Raw genomic sequence first — 13,107 nt, 5'->3', positions numbered from 1 at the left:
ACACCAGCACTATATGTTGAATAATCTTTTCCCTATGTCTTGAAATGCCACCTTTATCCCCCACTAAATTCCTAAATGTGTTCTTGGGTCTTTTTCTTGATTTTTCCATTATCTTTAATTGGTATGTCTGCTTGTTACTTCTTAGGTTTTGGTATCTGGATTATGTTGGCTCTGTAAAATCAATTGAAAAAGTTTAAAGTCTTTTCTAACATCTGGAGCAGTTTATATAATATAAGAATATAGTCTTTTGAGGGTTTGAAAGAATTCACCCATAAAACCATATGGGCTGGGTGCCCTTTTGAGTGTTTATAGTACTAGCTCTTTAAAAACTTTCAGTTTCTTCTGTGATCATTGTTATTTTTTGTTTGTTACTTTTATTATAGTCAATTTTGATACTTTATGTTTTCCTAGTAAAACATTCATTACACTGAGGTGTTCTAATTTATTTACATAGTGTTGTACGGAGCAATCTTTTATAATTTAAACAATTCTGTCTACCTGTGATATTTCCCCCTTTTCTATTTCTAATATTATCTGTTTGAGTTTACTTGCTTTTTTCCTTGGTTAGCCTTGTTAGAAGTTTGATTTTTTTTCCCCCCTACTTTATTGGAATTTTCAAAGGATCAGCCTTTGGAGTTATTTATCAATTCTAATATTTTTTCTTTCCTAACTTTTTATTCTCTCATCTTTAACTCTTTTAGATTTCTTTTTGAACTTTCTAATTAACTTTTTGTGCCTTTTTTCAAAATTTCTCATTTAAATAATGATATGGTTTCTTGCCCTATATGTCATGCTTATGGCTTTCAGCAAACCACAAGGTTATATTTAATTCTATTTAAAAAGTTTTTTTACACTTAAATATTAAGTCTATTTTGAATTTATTTTGGTGTACTTTCTGAGAGCAGTCTGATTTGATTCATTTGTAGGTAGTCTTATTTCTTCTGACTAGATGCTGGTTGTAGGCATGTTTCTTTTTTCTTATAGTTTAAAAATTACTTTGATATATTGAGGTGCAGGACTCAGTTTGTTGAATTTTGTCTTAAGACACAGTGAATTCTTAAATCTGACTTGAGAGAACGTTTCTTTCATTCTCACACTGTAGCATGACCAGCTGCAGGCAGGGTGGCATGACAATAAAAGCAGGAGCCCTACTTCTTTGTAGCTGAGGGAATTGCTCCAGTCTCCTCCTACCAGCCCCAACCTCATAAGATTGTGGTAAGGATCTAGTGAGATTATACATGTAAATTCTTAGAGTGTCTGGTGCACAATAAACCCTAAAGTAACTGGCTGTTTGGTATCACTATTATTGACTTTCTGCATCACTAATCTGATTGTTTTTTTTCTGTATGAATTCTCTTTTTTTACTGCCTCCCATGTGGTTTAAAATTGGCTATTGCATTTTTAGTTTCTTGTCACACCTTCTTTTGACTCTGTCAGTTCTTTTACATTTTTCCTTTTCCTTTTTGTTCTCTGGCAGAAGTTTTGCTTTGTTCCACGGAAGCTATGTCTTCTGACACTCTATTGAGGATACCGTATCATTTCCCGAGCATTTCAGATGAATGCCCTCCTGCGCCTTACAGATGCTATTTCCCTATTTGGTGGGCACTCTGTCATTCCTCCCTCTTTTATTCACTTTCAACAAGATTTGTTCAGTGTTGATGTCTTTCTACAGACAGAATGTGTGGGTTTCTGTCTATCCATCTTGTCAGATCTTTACCTGGAAGTCAGGTTAATGTGCCCAGTTTCTGTAAGACTCTACCTAGTGCTCTTGAAATGGACTACTCCCTTCTGAGTTCTCTGAAACATTAAAAAAGAAACTTTTAATATAGAAAATTTAAACACACATCAAAATAAAGAATTGTACAGTGAATCCCCAGGTGCTCTCACTCAGCTTTAGCATCTAGCTGCCCTCTACCATTCTGATTTCATCAATGATACTTTTAATTGGTGGAATACACAAAACCTGCCTTCCAGAAGGCACTGTTACTGGGGCTCCTTCAGCCTCAGCCCTTCTGCCTCCTAATAGGTGCAGTCTGCCTTCTCTAATGCTGTTCAGGTAATTTCTGAGAATGGCTGTCTTGGATGTAGATGAAACATGTGATGTGGGGGGCAGTGAATCATGAGGGTGGGGTGGGAGAGAGGGTATGCTGGCTCTCTCATAGATAGGAGCTCTTGGGATGCAAGGACCCTCCTGCAGTTTTCTGACTGGTGCTGTCCCGTCTCTGAATCCAATGACAGACCCTGGTAGAAACGCAGTGACCTTCTGTTTTCCAATAGCCTCTGTTTCATGAGGACACAGCTATGCCCACCATCAGCAGTCCAAGGGAGAGTTCGTATCCCTGTCCCCATCAGCCTGAATTTCTGGTGGTGACGTTGGCCTTGATCTTTTTCAGGGTCATTATGAATATTTTAATGGCAAAGTGAGAGAGGTGTTTCCTCGGCCACTAGATGGCGCTCGGGTCATGGGCAACAGGGTGTGGTTCAGGGAAACGCGGAAAGAAAGGTCTGCTGCTCACTGTCTCCATAGATTGTTGTGCAAATATGGGAGAATCTTGCAACCAGCTAACCAGTTTTCAGTGTGTTGTGAAACCTTGATCTCTGTAACAATTAAAGAGTTACACTTACTGTTCAAATGATGTCCCTTCCTTCAGAGGTGCGTCCCTCTCTGAGGCCCTGAGGGTTAGGTTAGCACTTGTCTTGTGCCCTGCCAGACTTCTCCCACTTGTACCAAGGCCACCCCAGAACTTGCCCTCTGACTTTACTTTCAGCTGTTTGTATTTCTTCTTCACATTGAGGGGGTCTAGCACACCTGGGCAAAGCACAACACTCTATTTCCTCACCACTTTCAAGACCCAAACTAAACTGAACCATAAAAACAGGCTCTTTCTTTATATTTCCCTGCCTCCTGGGTTCACCAGATTTTTTGGTCCGACCAGGAGTTTTTGTTTTCATGTTTCTGTTTTTATTTCCAGTGAGGACAGGCCTTAACACTAGCCTCTTAAGCACTTCTGCCCACAAGTTTTCCTGGGCACACCTAAGTGTTCCTTGGACCCTGCGTCTCAAAGCATTTAGTAAAAATTTTGTGTTCTGAAAAGGAGTGCTTTGCTTAGAAGCCACAGTTCTTTCAAAAGGTGACAGGCACCAAAGACCCTGAAACTCATGCAGATTCTTTTAGAACTTTATATGTTTGGAAATCTTTGGAACATCAATGGCGATGACCTCCCAGCAGTTCCCGGTTTTTGCCTCCTGGCATGGGCTGGTGTCAGGCACCCAAACAGCGGGTGTGGGAGGTGTGCTGAGAGGCAGAGGAGCCGGCAGGGCTGGCTGCAGGTAATGGCCTCAGCTCCTCCAGGAGCAGACACGGGTGTCCCCGAGGACGGCCTGTGGGGCTGTGACGAGTGGCTTACTGGGCTTCAGCCCTGCTTACGGTCTCCTCCCTCCCCAGGTGAGGGAGCTGGACTTGGCTGCCCAGGCCTCAGAACTGGGAGCATTCACCTGTGTTTTGGGGGCTTTCACAGCCCCAGTTCCCTGAGCTTAGGGAAAACACACTGAAACATTTGTGTTTTGGCAGAAGGTGATGAGGACTCAACAGAGGCTTTGTCTTGGGTGGCTTCACTGGTCACTTTGCCCTTGACTTTATGAGCTGTCTGCAGGCACAAGGGAGAGAACTTGGGTGCTCCTCAGCATGTGGAGACCTGTGACCCTGCTCCCAAATCAGGAATCTTAACCTAAGTTGTCAGCAGACCCATGTCTTACGAGGTGCCTAGTGTTGTCCCTGGTTAGGTTTGCTGAACAAATGAATGAATGAAGGGAAGAATTAATGAAAGGTGCAATTGGGAAATAGGCTACTCTGCAGCCCCCAGTTGGCCCCTGTAGCCACCAGAGGTGTGTGTCAGTTAATGGCTGTTGGGATTCGGGGGGGCATCTGGGTCTGGGCTTGGTACCAGTATGCAGCCATGATTCAGAGTTGGTCTGTGGGTGGGAAGCTGAGTTTGTCTCTGCAAGAAGCATTGGGTGTGGGGGCTTCAGAACTCTGACCTTGGCCTCATTAGCTCGAGGTAACTGGCCAAGCCTGTTTGTAATCATTTGGAATGAGCTTGAAATGGACTCTGTTTCCTTCTGGTGGGCCCTGACCGTGCTCTCCTCGGGCTGCAGCTGTGCCATGCTGAGCCTCTGGCTGCTGCTGAGAGCTCCCCTATGGTCAGAGGCCTGGCTCCCCCACCGATGAAAACCTGTTTCTGTGGATGTGAAAGTAGCCATCAATTATGGTTTCTTCAGCCCTGACTTCTGCCAGCTGGCATTCCAAGCTGAGGCCTGGCTGAGGAGAGCTGAAGGACTGGGTCCCAGGGCCTCAGGCCCCCTGAAGCTGGGTCTCACCTTCCTCGCTTCTGCTCCCATCGGTCAGTCCTGTCTTCATAGCCAGACTTCATGTTGCCTTCTCTCTCCTTCTCTGTGTCTCTGCTCATTCTTCCTTCACAATGTTTTGGTTTACTCTTGGCTCTTAATTGCAACCATGGAAAATACAGTGGGAAAATAGTCATAGGTGTTTTTTTTTTTTTTTTTTTTTTAAGGAGACCAATAGGTAAAGGTGACCAATGAATGAGAATAATCAGGGATTTCACCAACCATATCTATAGGCTTGGTCACACTCCCAGACTTGGTTTCATTTAGCTGGTTGGAGGAGGAGACAGGAAATGTCAGAGCGCAGGAGGGGGCAGAAATCAGAGGGGACTGTGGAAGGAAACTGAGGGGTGCCCACTCCCTTGGGGGAATTTTGTACCTGCATGGAAGTCAGGGATGGATTTCAAGAGCCCAGAAGTGTGTCATCAACCTCCTTGCTTCTCATTTCTAGACATCCCTTATTAGCATTTAGGGACATGCCCAAGGATGTATAACCTTCAGCTAATGGATAGTGTCTGGCACTGTACTTCATTTGAAGCAACAGGTGCCAAAAGCCGGGTCCCAGTGCCTGCTGCTGTGAAAATGCAACTGGGACCATCAGGGGCAATACTGAAAATGGCCACTAGATGGCGATGTTGTGCCTTGATATACCGTCGGTCCCAAGGGTCAATCTGCCTGTTGGGGGTGGAGCCCTGGGTGTGCCTTGCTGCCTAGCTCTGGCCCTTTTGTGTTCCCCCCACCCTTTCTTTGTGTCAGTATTTTGTCTCCCTCACCTATCTGCCTATAATATGGAAAAGCCCATTTTCTTTCGTGTGATTTCTTGAATGTATATAGTCAAAGTTTTGAGTCCCATTTCCAATTGGCAAACAGAACACACAGGTGTGTAGACAGACACCGGTGGGGAGGCACCTGTGGGCTCACCATGGAGCTGGGGGCTGTGTCTGGTGGTGGGAGCGCAGTGGTGACAGAGTTTGTGATAAATTCACAGCTGGGCTAGGGGTGGGGCCTGGGCCACATCTGTGTCCTGCCAGAGCTATCTTACTATGTGTCTGCCAACTCTCCATCTACATGCTCCTTCACATGAAAGGTTCTCCTCCCAGTCATGCCCATCCTAACCCCTTTTCCATTTCTTTACATGCTTCAGAGGAGCCTGCAGGTGTGGTCAAGCATCCTCCAGCCACAGACCGTATGTGCTTTTGCCTTGGGGACAAAGAGAGGGCGGGCCTTGGGCTTTTTGCTGGAGGGGAGAGGCTGCTGGTTGCCAGGAATGTTTTGACTTGCCAGAGGTGGGACTGAGTGTCACCACCGTGGTCCTTGGGCTTTACCTTTGGCTGTTACCTCTCAACCCTCAACATTGAATATATAAATCTCTTGGCAATTCCCTCCTACCCCCAAACCCTTTCCTGAGTCTGCTGGGTTCCAGATGATGTTCAAAAGAGCCCATGCAAGGCATTTTGGGGACCAGGAGGGAGCCAGGGTGAATTGAAAACTCCTGAAGTTGAAGTTTATGAAGTGAATCATAAATGAGATGATTAGTACAAACAGTAATTCTCATGTTAGTTCCAGCGACCTGGCTTCCCACTTCTGTCCCAAATGCCAGAGCCCTGGCTGTTCTGGGGGCCCAGGTGAGAGTGATGATGGTTGCAGGCAGCCCCGGTGGGTTATATTTATTTCTCAAGTCTAGCCCATCCCTGCTCCTCCTCACTGTCAGGGTCTCGGTGGGACTCAAGGCTCACAGCTCCCATCCCCAGGTTGGGCTCAAGTACTTCCTTGCTGAGGCCATTTATTTTGTGCCTACCTTGCCCCATCCTTGCTCAAATGGATTAGATCATCCCAGATGGTTCCCACTCCTGGCCCACTTTCCACCTTTGGCATTATGGAAACTGCCTCTTCCTCCTTCCTCTAGAAGGGACCTCCTGGCTTTTCAGGGTTCTTGAAGTAAGGCCACTGAAGTCCTGTCCTGGGAAACTTGACTGCCAGCTGGAAAATTAGGACTTTAACAAAAAGATGCTCCAAAAAGGAGGAAAATGATGTAGAGAAAAGATTTTCCTCATCATTAGTGTAATTCTTGTTTTAACTCTCCTTCAACCTTCTCCCTTGAAAGACTGTTCTGTGCTAATGTGGGGAGTGGGACAGAATGCTGGCATGAGTCAAGGCTGTTAGGTGGTCTTGATTTCATAAGGATATGGGAGTGGGGGACATATGGCCAGGGCCTGCCTCAGGGAGCAGGACAGCTAGCTGAGTGCCCTCTCTGGTGCCTTGGGAGATGGCTTCTCTGGCACCGGGGCCTCCTTTGTGCAGAATGGAGAGGGGGTGTAGGGTGGGGTGTGGTCTGAGAGGGGCGGGCAGTGGAGGGGCCCTGAGCCCTAGCTTTGTGTGCTGGTTTAGTGCATGGGTTTTGAGGTTAGACCGTTTTGGGTCATGCCACTTTGTAGTCATGTGTTCCTTTGTATCTCTGAGCCTCAGTTTCCTCATCTGTAAGAAGGGATCATAAAAATAATAAAAATATCCATAGTGGTGAGGATTAAACAGATTTATGGGAGCCAGTGGGAGCCCTCATCAGTGTCGCTTCTCTATACATTTATGGGGGCTGCATCCCATGCATGTGGGGAATGGAGGCCCAGGGCTGGGCTCAGGCCTCAAGGTGGCTGAGTTGAGCACTAAAAGCCCCACTGGGCCAACCCCTGTGATCCCCACCTCTGTCTTCCAGTGGACGATCACCTGGGCTTCCTTCCCACCTTCGGGCCCTGCTATGTAAACCTCTACGGCAGCCCCAGAGAGTTCACTGGCTTCCTGGATCCTTATGCAGAGCTCAACATGGGCAAGGTGAGTCAGCCAGAACCCCCACAGCTCCCATATCCCCAGGTCTGCATGCGGGGGTCTTCTAGCCTGGCCTGGGAAGTCTCTAATTTGGCCTGGGCTCCAAGGGCCTGGTGGGGCTTGAGTGGGCCCAGGACCAGGCAGCCGCCTGCTCAGAGAACCCTCCTTCCACCTGGCTGCCTCCTGCCCCTTCTTTCCCACTCCCCTCCTTTCTGCCCCTTCAGGGCCTGCCTGAACACCCCATCAAGATCCCCTTGCCCCATTTTCCTGGCCCTTAAAGGCCCCAGGCCCCATCCCAGTCTTAGGCTTCACCTTTCTTCTCGCAGGGTCGGGGTCTGGTACTAACCGTCTGGGGGAATCAGCATGCCCCCTGAACTCTCTGGGCCATACCCCCCCACCATCTGCAGAGTGGCAGGGGTAGCTCAGGGCCCTCCTGGGAGATGAGTGCCTTCAGGGCCAGATCAGGCCCCTTTCCCTCCCCTCCTCTCCTCTATGGCCCCTGCTCCTGCTGACCCAGCCTCTCCTCTCAGGGGGAAGGTGTGGCCTATCGGGGCCGGCTGCTGCTCTCCCTGGAGACAAAGCTAGTGGAGCACTGTGAGCAGAAGGTGGAGGATCTCCCTGCTGATGACATCCTTCGGGTAGAGGTGAGGGGCCTGGCCCTGGCAGGGGAGATGAGGAATATGGCAGCCAAGTGGGGCTGGCTTCGAGGAATCACGGCTCAGCTCTGTCCACACGCATGTGCCTTCATTCCCCTGGGCCTCAGCACCTCAGTTGTGAAGTGGGGGTGACCCAGCACCAACCTTGCCTCCCTGAGCAATGTTCAGAGGCTCAAAGAAGATAAAGGAGAGTATTTAAAAAGTGTAGAGCTTGATGCAAAATGAGAGGTCTATTTTATAACAATAATGTTAGAATAGCTAACACTTTTTAATCATTTTGTGTTAGAGACTGTGCTGGTCACCTTCACTGTCACTGAGTCCTCCCAGCACCTGTGAGGTGGGAGGTAGCTACTGTTAGTATCTCCATTTTACAGATGAGGAAACTGAGGTTCAACTATATCAGACTGGCAAGTGGTAGAGCTGGGCCTTGTGTCCAGGGGGCAGTTCACTCGAGTCCACAAGGTGGCTTAAGCTTTCAGACTCTGTAGTCAGACAGTGCTGGTTTGAGTCCTGGCTTGACCATGTACCCCATGTCAGTTTCCCTATCTATAAAGTGGGGGTAATAATTATACTTAAAACATAAAATTGTTATGGGAATTAAATTATTCATGCCTATATGCAGTAAGCACTCAATAAATGTTAGCTGTTATTACTATTTATATCATCTAAAAACCCAGTTGTGTAACCTCTTCTCACTCTTGCCTTCTGTAAAGCAGACCTTAAACATCATCTTGGTTCAAACTGGGACGTGTGATTGAGTGGCTGCCATGTAGCTCAGCCCTGTGTCTGATGGCTAGAGGGGACAATAAGAGTCATTTATCGCAAGCACTTGGCAGCCTGTGCATACAGAGCTGGCTGGTGTGGCAGAGGCCCCTGATGGCCTGGGGTGGGAGCCCTAAGCAGGGGTATGATGACTGGAGCCTTTGGCCCCTTCTGAACAGCAGATGGAGGAGACCAGGCTTCCCTGGGGTGGCGGTGCCACCACTGCTGGTTTGGATTAAGGAGCAGCGTGACCTTGGAGGAGCAGACCTTATTAGAGGAACATGGCCAAACACACAGGCCTGGACTGAGTTTGCTCAGTTAGTAACCAAATCTGGGCACTGTTGCTTAGCTGGACCATTCACCACCTATCTGTCCAGCCAGGATTTATTGGGCGCCAGTCACAGGCAGGGCCTGCCAGCCATATGACCCCTTCCCACGCTGGTGTCTTCCTTCCTTCTCCTGATGACCCTCTGGCTGCCCTTTCTGCTCCCAGAAGTACCTTCGAAGGCGCAAGTATTCCCTCTTTGCCGCCTTCTACTCGGCCTCCATGCTGCAGGACGTCGATGATGCCATTCAGTTCGAGGTCAGCATTGGGAACTATGGTAACAAATTCGACACGACCTGCCTACCGCTGGCCTCCACCACCCAGTTCAGCCGGGCAGTTTTTGACGGTGAGGCCAGAGGCTGCGTGCCTGGCTGGGACCCAGACACCAGACACCAGACAGGGGGCTGAACCCTAAATCCTGCCTCCATGGAAAGCTGCCAGAGGCCCACACAAAGGCCTATCCCAGGCAAACCTGTCTGGGGGGACCCCCACTCTGATCCTCCTGTGCTGCCTCCCCCTGCTCACCTCCAGGTGGGTCCCTGCTGCCAGGACCACAGACCGGGTTCCTGAAACCAGCTGTGGTTGGCTTTGATCCTGAGCTATGGTGATCATTTATTACATGGTGGCTGTTGGGCTTGGCGTAGAGATTTTGGAGAGCATGGGTTTCCCAGGGTCTTTCTAATAACCTCTCTGCTTTGATGTGCTAAGGAGCCCTAATGAGTGCAGCACTGTTTGTTCAACACACAAAGGGAGCCCGGGCACTTTGTTTGGTCCTTGGGGAATACTGGTCATACTGTGCGTGTCCGAAGGGGCTCTTAGTGGGAGGGGGAGCCAGTGCCTGAGTCTGCCCCACCCTCAGTCCCCTTCCCACCCACCCCTCTGCTCCTGCCTCACTACCCTGGCGTCCTTCCAGGGTGTCACTACTACTACTTACCCTGGGGCAACGTGAAGCCTGTGGTGGTGCTCTCGTCCTACTGGGAGGACATCAGCCACAGAGTTGAGGCTCAGAACCAGCTGCTCAGGATCGCCGACCGGCTGGTGAGTGGGAGCTGCTCCACACCCACACGTACTTTGTGCACACCCTCCCTCCCCAGCGGGTGTTTTCAGAGGGCCTATATGGGTGCACACGTGTACACACAGCTAAGCCTGCAGACCTTCATGGTGCCTGGGATCCCCTGTGTCCTGCTAATGCGAGGTCTGTCATCCTGTCCTGTATACTGAGAAGAGGAGGGGCATGAGAACCATCCTGGGGGACCCGCACAGTCTGATGTGGGTGACAGCACAGAGAAAGAGCTGAGAGAAAATGAGCTAGAAGCAGCAGGTTAGAGCCTTGCACTGGTTCATTCATTCATTCATTCATTCATCATGTGCCTTTGACTCTAACCACACGTAAAATCTTGTGCTGGAAACTTCTGGCCAGATGGCAGACATGAACAAGGAGCTGTCCTGCCTTCAGGGAGTCAGTTAGTAACGGAGAGTACAGTCTAGTGAGGGAAACTCCCATACGAGATCCCAAACTTAAGTTCAGGTGACACCCAGGAGTACCAAGGGAGAGATGGGGTCTCAGAAGAGGGAGAGCGCCAAGGAGTGTCTGGGGGCACTGCAGAGGCAGCAAGGGGGCAGGGGGCGGGGGCGCAGTCAGGGTGCCACTGCAGTGGGGCAGGTGATGGTGATGAGGTGCTGGGAGGGAGGGGACCTCGGGGAGGAAACGGCAGGCCTTGGGCTGGGAGGACTTGGTGGTCTATTGGACTGGGGGAAGAGGAAAGGCCATGAGGAGGGACTCCGGGAAGTTGGGGAAAAGAGCAGAATGTATGTGGCCAAGTGCTGAATCCTGTTTGGACATGACCCAGGGGCCCTCTGGGAGTTACTGGGATGGTGGGTGCTGGGAGTGGCAGGCCTGGCCTGGGTGCAGGAGAATCCAAGTGGGTGGAGGTGAAGCGGCCAAGGGCGCAGAGCTGATGATCCTGGTTGTGGCCCCAGGCTGTTGCTGTGAGTGCGTGGGTGGAGGCTCCCCCAGGAGGAGGGTGGCACATGGGGACATGGAGGAGGCAGGGGCCACATTGTTGGAGCAAGCAAGGAGGAGGGGGGCGGAGGGAAGGGGTCGGAGAGGCTCGGGCATGTCTGTGGGTGAGAAGGAAAGGCGGAAGGGGAAAGGGAAGGGGGGCAATTGGGGTCCTGGAGGGGCGAGGAGGGGGTGGAGGCCCAGGTGGGGGCCGTGGGACCCGCCCCCCCTCTGACTCCGCAGCTCTGGGGGAGGGAGGAGAGCAGCCGGCACTCAGGTCCCGGAGAACTCAGAGTCGGTGCTGGGCACGCGAACAGCATCCTGTGGTCAGCTCTTCTCTCGCAGGACCCTCCCTGAGGGTGGGGACTGTGTTCTTCCCAGGGCCCGTCCCCAGAATGGTGATCCTAGGAGCATGTGGCCCATGCTCAGGGAAGCTGGGGGACAAGTCCTTGGCCTGATGGCGATGATGTGGGAGATCCCCACTGCCCAGCTCAGGGCTGAGCCATGGAGACGGCAGGAGGAGAGCTCCACGGAGGTGGCTGATGCGACCCGAGGAGTGTGGGCAGGCAGTGCCCTCTTACTGAAGGTGGTCTGTGCTTCTGAAGGAGGAGGACGTGACCCGAGCCTGCTGGGTGGTAGGATTTGGAAAGTGTAGAGCATTCCAGGTGGGGAACTGGAGCAGGCTGAGAGGGCCACTTACCTGTGGGATGTCAGGTCTGGCTTGAAGGGGGCTGGTGAGGAACAGGATGCAGTCAAGTTCTGTTGAAGCCCGCACACAGCACCTGGTGTCCTCGTGACCCTGCTGGGGCTGGACTCCAGGGCTTGGGGGTTAGGGTCTATTTGGTGGGAAGGCCTGCAGGGTTCTTGAGCCGGGACAGACCCTGGTATGTCCAGTCTGTCTCTACTTTCTTTGCTCTAACTGTTCCTTCCTTTTCAGTTTGGGTCTGTGGTGACAGGGCCTTGGTTGGGGGTCTGGTGTGTACCCTCTGCCCCCTGCTCACGGTCCTGACCCTTGCCCGCCTATCCCACAGGAGGCCAGCCTGGAGCGAGTCCACCTGGCACTGAAGGCACAGCGCTCCTCCGAGGATGTGGACTCCATGCTGGCTCAGCTGATGGATGAGCTCACTGCAGACTGCAGGTAGGGATGCTTGGCACCCAAGCACCCTCCCCTCCTGGCTCAGCCAGGCCCTTTCCCTGGGAGTGTTCGTGTGTGGCGGTGAGTGGCGGCACGTCTCCCCAGCCACACTTGGCCAGCAGTCCAGCCTGTGCTGAGTCCAAAGGTGGCGGAGCCAGCGTGGGGAGTTGAAAAGGTGACATTTGGAGCAGGTCATAAATCTCCTTGCAGCAGTGGCAGCTGCGGGCCTGGGGCAGCCAGGCTCACCTGAATGGGGAGCATTGTGTCTCTGATCCCCAACCTCTTATTTCCCTGATGGAATCTCCAGGAGGAGCTGGCTGGTGGGGGTGATGGTGCCCCTCCTTCCCCCCATGGCCATGTCGGGGACCTCGATCTCCATTTGGCCTTCTGCTCACATGGCTGATTGTCAGCTTCAGGAAAAATGGGGTCCTGAGGGTGATGGAGGAGGAGGGCTCGGAGGCCCTGCAGAAAGGGGAGCATCTTGGCGTCCTCCCCATGGCTGGGTGATGTGGGGCTCCCCACCCACCTGCTCTGAACCTTAGTTTCCTCATCTTCAAGCTGACGTTATGAATAACTACTTTACAATATCACATAAGCAAAGTGCCCAACCCTTAGGAAGTGTTTAATGAGTGGCAGCTGTCATTATTACAAAGGGGAGAAGTCAGGAGACTCGGACTCTGGCCCTTCACTGGCTTTGTGGCTTTGTGCAGCTGCTTCTTTGGACTTCAGTTTTCTCAGCTGGTAAATGGACTTAATAAATAGCTGTCTTTCTACTTTTGATGGGGTTAAGTGTGAATATACACAAATATATTCATCCCTCCTCTAAATCTTAGCACCCCATCCCTGCTGAATGTATGAGAAATGCCTGCAGGTTGAGAAGTGGGTGACCATGACTGCCTGAGGCAGTGCCCTCTCTGGTCCTTCACGCCCCAGTTGGGAAGTGTATCTTTATTAGACAAAACATTACCCCAAGGAAATGCCCTCACCCCCAAGTGGTGGAATCCAG

At 50.9% G+C, this 13,107-nt stretch overlaps 1 protein-coding gene and 1 long non-coding RNA gene across 22 annotated transcripts in view; one reads left to right on the top strand and one right to left on the bottom strand.

The window, feature by feature from the left end:
* Positions 1–13,107, bottom strand: part of LOC130682574 (uncharacterized) — a 252,916-nt gene that overhangs the window by 39,213 nt on the left and 200,596 nt on the right. The window lies entirely within an intron of this gene.
* DYSF (dysferlin) overlaps positions 1–13,107 on the top strand; it is a 224,339-nt gene that overhangs the window by 89,663 nt on the left and 121,569 nt on the right. For 12 of the 21 annotated variants that reach the window (XM_036908363.2, XM_036908359.2, XM_057497103.1 and 9 more), the window contains 6 exons: positions 5,546–5,587; positions 7,112–7,227; positions 7,752–7,865; positions 9,133–9,310; positions 9,878–10,002; positions 11,998–12,104. In XM_036908363.2, the coding sequence (XP_036764258.2) occupies positions 5,546–5,587; positions 7,112–7,227; positions 7,752–7,865; positions 9,133–9,310; positions 9,878–10,002; positions 11,998–12,104 (682 nt within the window). The remainder of the gene's footprint in view (positions 1–5,545; positions 5,588–7,111; positions 7,228–7,751; positions 7,866–9,132; positions 9,311–9,877; positions 10,003–11,997; positions 12,105–13,107) is intronic. The other 9 variants (XM_036908364.2, XM_036908361.2, XM_036908360.2 and 6 more) reach the window with 1 other exon arrangement.

Source organism: Manis pentadactyla, chromosome 2, assembly GCF_030020395.1.
Source record: "Manis pentadactyla isolate mManPen7 chromosome 2, mManPen7.hap1, whole genome shotgun sequence".
In the NCBI taxonomy this organism is placed as follows: domain Eukaryota; kingdom Metazoa; phylum Chordata; class Mammalia; order Pholidota; family Manidae; genus Manis; species Manis pentadactyla.
The sequence above is the reverse complement of the archived record's forward strand: the minus strand, read 5'-3'. Positions and strand labels throughout refer to the sequence as shown.